General features: G+C 52.2%; 3 protein-coding genes across 3 annotated transcripts; 1 reads left to right on the forward strand and 2 right to left on the reverse strand.

Moving 5' to 3' along the window:
• Positions 1 to 211: 211 nt before the first annotated feature.
• Positions 212 to 1055, forward strand: COCCADRAFT_39052 (uncharacterized protein; the record flags this gene model as incomplete). The annotated part of the gene is made up of 4 exons (XM_007716744.1): positions 212 to 285; positions 343 to 540; positions 669 to 804; positions 900 to 1055. 4 exons carry the CDS (start codon positions 212 to 214, stop codon positions 1053 to 1055), a joined length of 564 nt encoding a protein of 187 aa, XP_007714934.1.
• A 435-nt stretch (positions 1056 to 1490) lies between these two features.
• On the reverse strand, positions 1491 to 3064 carry COCCADRAFT_39053 (uncharacterized protein; the record flags this gene model as incomplete). Its single annotated transcript, XM_007716745.1, has 2 exons — positions 1491 to 2486; positions 2537 to 3064. 2 exons carry the CDS (start codon positions 3062 to 3064, stop codon positions 1491 to 1493), a joined length of 1524 nt encoding a protein of 507 aa, XP_007714935.1.
• Positions 3065 to 3806: 742 nt separating this feature from the next.
• COCCADRAFT_103009 (uncharacterized protein) lies at positions 3807 to 6200 on the reverse strand (the record flags this gene model as incomplete). Its single annotated transcript, XM_007716746.1, has 2 exons — positions 3807 to 5627; positions 5682 to 6200. The coding sequence occupies 2 exons, from the start codon at positions 6198 to 6200 to the stop codon at positions 3807 to 3809; spliced, it is 2340 nt and encodes a 779-aa protein (XP_007714936.1).
• Between the last annotated feature and the right edge of the window lie 3937 nt (positions 6201 to 10137).

A 10137-nucleotide genomic window follows, 5' to 3' on the forward strand; every position in this document is an offset into this window, starting at 1 on the left:
GTTACCTAAAACAGCCTTGTGCTCCCACCATCACCAACCAACACCAAACCTGTGACATAAAAAGCTAGTCATCACAACCCATATCCACAACATACAACCCCAGATCTCTACGGTTGAAGTATTACGAATTTGTCTCGTTTTACTACAGAATCCCGCCCTGTAGAGAAAAAAATCAGAAAGAGAAGAGTCATCAAAAAAACCACCCACAACCATGGACTTCAAATCCACCCCCCTCTACGGCGGCGCAATAACCGTCGACCTACCCTCCGACTACTCTGACGCCTCGTAAACTCCTCCTTACCCTCCCCTCTCATAAACCCCCTCATACTAACAGTTTCTAAGCCTAATCCGCCAAATCCCCTCACACCAAGAAGTTTACCTCCACAACACAGGCTACACCAGCATCGTCCTCGAAATTCTCGAGTACGTCGACAAACCATCCGACGAGGAAGCCCTGCAGTATCACTTCGCCGATCTGGTCGATGGCACAGGGGATGCTACGACCATGGTTGCGCAGGCCAAGAGTGAGATGAAGAATTTGTACGTTTTTTTTCCTATTTACTTGTTTTTCTTTTTTAATTCTTTCTATATTTCAACACGTAATGGAAGAGCAAGAAGTCATGGACGAAATAAAGTGAAATGGCTAACAAGAAGAAAAAAAAACAAAGACCACAAACCCCAATCCTAACCTTGACCTTCATCCAAACTCCCCCTCCTGCCCCCGCAGGAGCACCAGCCCGCAAAACACCAGAATACACATTTATCCAGCTTATCCTTGTGCGACTCAAGGATCAAGGTACAGACGTAAGCATCCTCCCTTTTCTCTTCTTCCTTCCTTCCTCCCTTCTATCCCTTTCTTCTCTTTTGAACTCGACTAACGTCAAGGGGTTTAAAAAAAGATCATGATAACAATAAACTCTCCCCACTACCCAGGCGAATACACGCCTGCGGCTTCACCAAGCAGCGAAACGCAGCTTATGACCGAGGCCAAGGGGATCAAGGAGAAGGTGCTGGAGAGTTTTGCGATTAACGAGTGGGGGTTGTTTGAGGGCTGAGTGTGGGTTACATCATCGAGGGTCTATGGGAGAATGGGAGGAAAGAAGATAGGCAAGGAAAGGAAGGGATGATGGGATATGTGGTATGGGGTAGATAGCTTGAATTAAATCCAGTGAATGAATACATAAATAAAATGAATAAAGTAAGTTTACTACACGCTTGGGATAGTTTGTCACCAGGCAGATTTTCCAAGTTCACACCAACAGTCACAGATAGTCTGGCATCTCGCTCAGCAGGAAAAGAAGAGGAGAAATAATGGTATATGAGCATAGCACTATATCCCCTCCCACCTTACGAGATCCTTTTCACAGATACGCCTATCCATCTGTATCCCCCCCATTGTTTCATCATATGTACGCCATGATATCTAGTATAAACAAGCACCTCAAGAAGTAATCCTCACCACCTCCCACCACCACCACCACCACCACAACTCACTTATACCCATTCGCTCTATTCAACCGCCGCCGCATATCCTCCCCCACCATTGTTGCCCTGTCATCCAAACCCATCACATCCCCTCTTAACCGTGATTCCTCACCAATCCCCCCACGTGACACACCCTTGGGTTGAGCAGCGAGAAAAGGCGAGGGAGGAAGATCCGCTAGTTTACCCGTAGGCTGGACATCTTGCATCAAGGCAGGGTCAACTGGCATGTCAAACGTATTCTGTTGTTGCTGCTGCTGCTGCTGCTGAGCGAATTGCTGATAGACATGAGCAGGGTGCTGTGGGCTTGCAATTGGTACTTGAGTAGAAGGCGAGTCAGGACCCGGTGGAGGAGGCTGAGAAGGAGAAAAGATAGTCGGCGGTGTGGGCGTCATGGTCTTTTGGGCAGTACTAAAAGCAGATGCTGATCGTGCTTCTGCGCGTGCCTGATTCTGACCTTGTCGCATGGCTGATAACCCTTTGTTCATCTCGCTACATTCCGGGCAGTTTCTGATGACCTGACTGACAGTCTCTTTGATGCGGACCCAATGATATAGCTCAGCAATGGCCGCAGTTGTCTTGTTGATCCCGCCGTGCTGCTTATGATGTATTTCCTGGGCAATTTCATACTGCTGCTTCGGATCGGCAATTACCTCCTTGCCCTTGAGCCACAGTTTCTCCGGTTCATCATCATTAGCCGGTGTCAGCTTGTAGTGGGTCGCTGCACTGCGGAGGCGGCTCTTCTCTGCACGATCAGCGCCGTTGGGGTATTTCCCGTTTTTGAGATAGAAACGTATCTTGTCAAACCGCTCTTCTGACACAAATTCGTCATCTTGACCCAAGTCTCGTCCATAGATGATGGCATCGACGAGCTCACCAGGATACGACTTGAGATTACCACACCCCTTTACACGACCGATGCGCTTGAAGCCGAGAGCATCCCATATGCGACAAGAGGCGACGTTGGTTTCGTAAACAAGATTGAAGACAGAATAGGTGTAGCCCTGTGGTTGTTAGCGGCAGCATGCAGACGGCACAATTGCGCAAAACATACCAACTTCGGGGCCCAGTCCAGGTACGTCTCACCCATCAGACGTCCGACACCACGATTTCGCGACGCATCTGTAACAAGAAAACCACCGTTGCAGACATGGCTCGACCGGCCCGGGTAGTTTGGCTTGATGTAGAAACTTCCGAGACACTCCCGTTCCCAGTCGCATCCTCTGCGGGCCATTTCGTGGAGCTGACGGCCATCCTGAATTTCGCCCAAAAGCATAATAGCACCGAAGACTCCGAACCAGTACGGGCCAAAGCTTTCGAGTGGTAATGGTTCAACCATAGGGTATGTGTCGCCTTTTTCAATTTCACGGCCAAGCTGATCGCATAGGTATGCGAGTAGTGTGAGAGGCACTTGGTTGGGCGCAGAAAAAGGTATGATTGTCGCAGTCGTAACACGGTCGCGCAGAATGACTTGACATGGCGCAATGCCTACGGGCAGAGGGCTGCCTGGTGGAGGATATGGAATGTCGCCCGAGGTGCGGTATACAACTGGTGCGCTGGGGTCATCCAGCATCGCAGGCATGGCGGGCGGGCAGGCGGGGTGAAAGGCGAGGGCCGTTGGAGCTCCCTGTCGCGCGCAATTAGCATTGTGGAAGGAGGTGAGAGAATCAAGTCCAATCGACGTGGTTGGGCCAGTCGCATCGTATGATGCTACTATATGAGCGGCATGAGTGGCACATTGGGGCCGTGTTGAGGGAGAAGTTGTCCACACCCACACAATGACGTGAATGGTGTAGGACCTACCTTGCAGTGCCTGACGAGGGGCCCTAAGGATGGCCAAAGGGCAGGATGAGAGATACTGCCGTGATGTGGTGCTCGCGCCGAGTGCCTGGCAGACCTGCGCTAGTAGCGCTCCTTGTGGCCAGCCAATCGGGGCCGTCTTGAGTGCAGAGTGCTCTGGGACTAGGGACATGCATGGAGTACATTGATAAAACTGATTCATTCACGCAAGGCATCACTCACAAACCAAACAACAGCGGTAATTGTTTTAAAAAAGCGATTGAATTGCGACATAACGCCGTGCAATGGTATAGCGTTGTTCTACCACCATGAACAATGCGATAACAAAACCAAACAGCCTTGTGGATATCAATGATAATTTATACAAATGAAAGAAAGCAAGATTTAATCTTTCGTTGCGGCGATACACATTCAAAAGGTATTATGTAAAGTAAGAGAAATGCAAACAGTCCTTCATTCACACGCACGCCCAACGTCTTGATACAATTCCTTCCCCTCGGCGTATCAACCCCTCATCCAACCACTTAGTAGCCAGAGACCATCTGAGAGTACAGGAAGTTGCCTGCTTCATCAACATACTCAATGGTCTGTTTGCTGTAGCAGTAGCCAGGCTCTTGCCATGGCAGAGTTGGGTGGGAACCACCGTAGCTGGGGGAGCTGGGGTAGCTGGGATGGCTGGATCCAGGTGCAGTGGGCTTGTTGCCAGGGGTGTTAGGAGATTCATATCCAGGTCCGGTAGGCTGTGTGTATCCCGGCTCGCTGATGACTGGGATATCAAGAGGAGTGGGAGTGTAGGTGAAGGGCTTGCCAGCGGGGAGGTGCTCAGTAGCCTTGGGGAGGACAGTGTAAGGAGCGCTCAAGTCAGGAAGCTCGTTCTCAGAGGCGGCAGGCTTGGCCTTGTTGCACTTGACGCTGATGTGGAAGTTGGGAAGGGTCTCAGGGTCGAGCTCGCCGTTGACACCGACAACCTTGTAGTACAGGTTCTCCTTGAGGTAAGCCTCGATGTGCTCGGGAGTGAGAGACTCAAGTTCACCGGCAGCTTGCTTTCCTTGCAGACAGGTGGTCAAGGGGACAGAGCCTTCGGTCATGACGGGTTGAGAAGAGTTGGAACCACCGACCATCATACCACCGATAATACCATAGGAACCAACATAGTTGGAGGCTTGAGTGTAGTCGGTGGATGGGTCGTAAGCAGCCTCGCCATCATCGCTATCATCGCCACCGACAGAGATGCCGACGGAGACACCAGCAGTGCCAAGAGAGATGCTAGCAGAGAGGGTCGAGTTAGCCTTGATAGGGTAGGGAGCAGTCGAGTTGGCAGTGGAGTTGCTGCTAGGCTTGCCAACGAAGCAGTGAACAACATAGGATCCCTCAAGCGCGTACTTGTCGGCAGTGACGGAAAGGATGGTGTGGTACTCGCCTTCCTTGATGGGACGGCCAAGGTACTGGCCAGTCTCGGTGACATGGCCATCACGCTTGCTCATGGATCGGCCGTTTGCAGCGTAGAGCGAGTTGATGGAACGGACAACCTGGTCGTAAGAGTTGGAGCTAGTGTCGGGGTAGAAGTATCCAAGAGTGCGGGTCTCGTAGACGTCCTGCGAGGTGTAGTAGTTGCCGGCGGCGTCCTTGGTGAAGGGCTTCAGGGGAGTGTACGCGTTCTTGGGCTCGCCCTGGTTCCACTGGGCCATGGGACGCATCACGTTACCGTTGGCGACGTAGGTGTTGGGGCTGATGATCTGGAGCATGGCGAGAAGACGATCGATGTTGCAGTGGTGGAGCCAGAAGAGAGGGTCGAAAGCAGCGACATCGAGGTAGGCCATGTGACCACCGCTCTCACCGCCAGAAATGCTGTGGATAAGGTCGTGGACAGACTCGATGCTGTCGACGCCGCCACCGCTGAGGGCAGTACGGACACCAATAGCAGCAGTGCTGGCAGCGCCCCAGTTGGGCTTGCTGGAGAAGAGAGCAAAGATACGGTCACGAATCGAAATGCGGGCAGAGCCAAAACGAGCGTTCAACTCGTTGTTGTTGCTGCGAGTAGGATTGGCGACAGGGCGGCGAAGCGTGACGGGCCAGCTGTTCCATGGGCCTCCGCCCATCTCAGAGGGAAGCGAGTTGCCCCAGCTGTAGCTATAGAGAGGGTTGGCGATCCTAACAGAACCTTGGGGCTTGTTGACAGTGATGGTCTGGTCCCGGATGAGGGTTGGGACAGCAGGAGCGTTGCCTGGATCACGGGCGTAGTCAAAGTAAGGCATACGCAGAGTAGAGGCGATTTGTCGCAGACGACCCTGCTGGCTAGCAGGGAACTCCTGAATCACCTCAAGGACAGACTGGTACCAAGCTTGCTGTGGACAAAGTGTTAGTTGTGATAAGTTAGACTAGCAATGAAGAAGACGTACCTCGTAAGCGGCAAGGTAGGGCCTGTGCCATGAACCAAAGAGGGTCATGCCGTGGGGGCAGAAACCAGCGTTGTTGACCAGAGGGGATGGGAAATTGTTCCAGGTGACAAAGGGACGGCCGTGGACACCGGAGACCTGGTAGTAGGAGAGGACGTCACGCTTGTCCTTTGCTATGAACCTCTCCATACCGAGAATGTACAGGTTCCAGGCCTCGGAGTCGCGGGCCAAGTCACGGATCTCGAGACGGGCGGCAGCAGAGCTTCCGCCATTGCAGTCTCCATTGGAAGCATAGCCGTTGCTGCAGACACCCTTGATGGGAACAGGGCCTCTGGACTGGCGCTTTTGGAGTTCTCCCTCAATCTCCTGGAGGTGACGCTTGATAAGGTCCTCGGAAGAGTGGCCGGCGAAAGCAGCATGGTTGTGATGGGCGCCATGCTGGAGCGCAACAGTGAACTGAAGAAGCGACAAGAAGGCAAAGACCATGGACATCATGCCCGCAGGCTTGCTGAAGTTGGCCATGATGAGAAGAAGGTGCTTTTTTTGAGTGCTTATACGTAAACGACGGAAAGGGCCGAGGGCCAGAACGAGGGACTGGTTTCCCGTGGAGGCGAAGAAACGGGAGCAGGAATTAAAATGGATGAAGCTAATGAGCGTAACGACCGATTGGAAGCGAAGCCAACAGGTCAAAGGGAAAAAGGAAGTTGCTGGTTAGAAACCTCGATGTCGAGAACAACGAGGAATCAGAGATGCGGCGTGGAGGGTAGACAAGGGGCGGGCGTGTGGCAGCATCATATATCGAGGCAGTCTTGTTTTTAGTCCATGCTTAAAAGGGCGAGGGACCCAGCTGTTGGTGGCCCATTTGGACGCCAGGCGCTCGAGGGGAGGGTGGATTCGTCGTATTCGTGGGTCATGACTGACGGGACGGGCGGTGATTGGCCAGGCCGGAGAATGGAGTGGATTGGGTGCATGGCCCCAGTTGGTCCCGAAACGACACACGACGACCGATCTGCACGGCCTGCCCCTGACTTGGCCGCAAGCGACGAGGCGGCGCGCGCGCCAGGGCCATGGGAGGCCGTTGGCTGCTGGCGACTGGGGACGCAGGGGTTGTGGTGCTGAGATTTGCGTGTGTGTATTGTCGTCACGCTGCCGTGGCCCCAAGCGCCCGTCGTCTGATGCCGCGAGATGCAGCCGACGGCATGGCTGATGTAATGAGAGGGTCTAGGGTTTTGTTCGATTGCTAGTAGCACAGTGGCGTCAATGGGGGGATGGATGGATGGATGGACGGATGGAGGTCAAGGTGAAGGAGAGGAGGAGTGGGCGGCGGCAGAGGGGCGAGTCAGGCAGGGCGGGCTGCTGCACAGCCACGCCACCACCACGGCCACGACGAGAATGGCAATGGCTCAATTCACCCACTCAGGCACGCCCCCATTGCAGCCCCGACGCCCGTCCCAATCATGCCTTAGTCATGCACGCCGAATCAAAATCGTTCGTCAGTGCACCTCCCCCAGAAGCACATGTCATGCCATGTCCACGCCATAGCATTATGCACTCCCTCCTATACTTTACCCATACGATGCTACACTACACTACACTATTCCCTCGCCGCCAGCCTATCCGTCCAAATACTGAACTACCTACTACACCACTTACGCCCACCCCCCCTTCTTCTCGTTCCCACTCACTCTTCCCATACCCACCCATCGCTAGTTGCGCCCGTCTTTTCCAGAAGCGACCCACACCCCGTTTCACCATGTTTCTTCCATCTGCCTCCACCCGTCGCCCCCGATACCAACTTCCCTTTGGTCCCTTGTTGCAGTTTCACCAGTGCTATTTTTTGCACATCATCAAGGCTTGGTCTTGTTCAAGCTTTTCGCATCTCCATGTGCCGAGTGCCTCTATCGATATAATTAGTGGTCGCATGCACTCCTCAACAACCATGCCCATCTGCCGCCGCCTTTCCCGCATGGTGCCCATGTCTCGATACATGCCATCTGTGTCCGGTGTACCAAGTACATACTGCGTACATACACACGTACACACTCTCTCTCCAACCTTGTTTCATCTATGACGCCTGAGGTCCCAGCCTGGCTATCTCGGTCCGCTTACTACCGTGTGTGGTTGGCCAGGTCGTTCAACGCGCGTTGCGCTATGCAATGACATAAAGTATTGCGTCGTCTCTGTTCGCGGTACCCACTCACAGTGCTATTCCTCATTTACCATCCTTCGCTACGGCAGGTCGCCACTGTCTGCACACATCCGCGTCCGCCATGCTCGTTTCCCTCGAGATAACCATCTACCTACAAACCACTACTACTATGCTAACCACACACTGCGACTTGTACGAGCCCCCTAGAACGCATTCCCGTCGCCAAAAAGCAAGCACGTCTAGATCTGCTGCGCCAGTCTTGGACTTTATTGGACAAGTCTCCAAGAGCAGAAAAAGACGTTACCATTACTGCCGCCATCGCTCCCCTTGGCTCTCCTCAACGGCGACTTTTCTGAGCAATAGAATTCAGCCTTAAACTTATACAACCCCAACGGCTATCTCGCTCAAGTGAAAACCCCTCCGCCAAGATGCTATAGGTAACCCAGACATTATCATCAACTTTGCCATGCTCCCATGTCACCTTCCCAGAATTGAGTCGACAGATCCTCATATCGGTGGTGCACGGTACCTTTTTTGTTGCCCAGTGCCGCTACGACTATCGCGGATGTCGGGTCTAGTCCCAATATGGACGCAGCTCAAGACCACGCACCCTCGGCTCGTCCTCACCTAGTTCCAATCCTCGCGTTTCACATTGCACAAACTAACCTCCTAGTCGCCACGCCTACCATGGAATTTACCTATTTTAGCTTCTGACTACAAAACTTTGATGCCACAGGCCCCCCGGCTCTGCTACCTAGCAATAATCATTGCGTGCAGCTAAGCAACGGAGCGGCTTTCCGGTAGGTCGGGTGCACAGGGGACGACGCCATCTATTTAGCCCATTGCAGATGCAAGCCCTCGTCCTAGGATACGAGCCCGTCGGCAAATGCTTCCCAACCCTCGCCCGCTTCCTTGCTATTGGACTTCATGTTTTTGAATGCTGACATGCACGTCAGCTTACGTTTGGTGGTCCGAAACACCTCGTAGGGCCGGCGGGTACTTGGCAAACGCGTGATGGAATTCCGTCTTACGCCCAAGTTGTTGGCTAGCCTAGAACCACACTAGCCCGTAAACAGCTTTCAGCTCAATATATTATTCCAGCCAAAACGCCTCTGTGTAGATTGTCCCTTTACCAGCGTACCGCCAAGTGGACCAATCTAGTCATGCCGAGGTGCTCTAGTCTCGTCGTGCAAATCACACACCTCCTGTGTATACGAGAGATGAAATCACTGGTCTAGGAAGGGGCCTGGACATGCTCCCAATTTAGCATCTTGGCTACTAAATGAAGTCGAATGCAAGGATGCTGTTACACACTCTCTTGCCGCGTACGGCGTATATAGTCGAGCGGTCTGGCCACGTCCATGAACCAGACATGTACATTTCCTATAGAACCTCCGCATCCAGCCGAGAAGCCAATCAAAACCTGCATTTTGAGAATAGCCTGCGTTCACATACTGAACCTGGAAAATATTTCACGCAAAAGTGTAGTTCACTGGTATACCCTTGAACCCCAGCATGTTATATCATCGCCATGGCCTCACTTTCCGACCCTTCCCAAAAAAAAAGATACGAACAGAGCCGTATACATAAGCTCATTCACCCCCCATAACCCTAATATCGCTAGCAATGCAGCTTCAACCCGCACACTCACTAGCCCACCCAGCTCCAAGCCGCATACACAGCACAACACACCTTACTCCATACCCCCTTCCCTTCCAGCCACACCCACAACCATACCCACAGCCACCTCCTCTCCCCCTTCTCACCCCCCAGCTCCCAGGACCCCAAGCCACGACACCAGCCAAGCACGGCACAAAATGCCAAGCAGGGGGATGCCAAGCAGGAATAGGGAGAGTGAGAGTGACATCGAGATCATAAGCCTGAGTGACATTTCGAAATGATTTATTCGTTTTTTTATCAAAAAAATTATCCATATGAGATGTACACGTGATCTCGAAAGACATGGGAAAGAAAAGTGAAAGATGGGGCTTTAGCTTCATTAATTAACCTAAACGAAAAAAAAAGAAATAGGTAGAATGAACGTATATATGCAGTAGCATCTCCCCAACAACATATACCCAGCAACAAAGGAAAATAGTTTCAAAGTGAAAGATGGATCCTTTTTTTTGAGAAGAGAGATAAGAAAATAAAGGCGGAGAAAGTGGGTATATAACCAATGGACACCAACAACAACAGCAACATCAAGAACCAAAAAACATGTCGATACATATATTTCTCCTTCTTCTTCTTCTTCTCCTCTCCTGCCTTTCCCACACATCTTGCCTGCGCAAGAAAAAAAAATAACAACGT

This window comes from Bipolaris zeicola (genome assembly GCF_000523435.1).
Source record: "Bipolaris zeicola 26-R-13 unplaced genomic scaffold scaffold_151, whole genome shotgun sequence".
In the NCBI taxonomy this organism is placed as follows: Eukaryota; Fungi; Ascomycota; class Dothideomycetes; order Pleosporales; family Pleosporaceae; genus Bipolaris; species Bipolaris zeicola.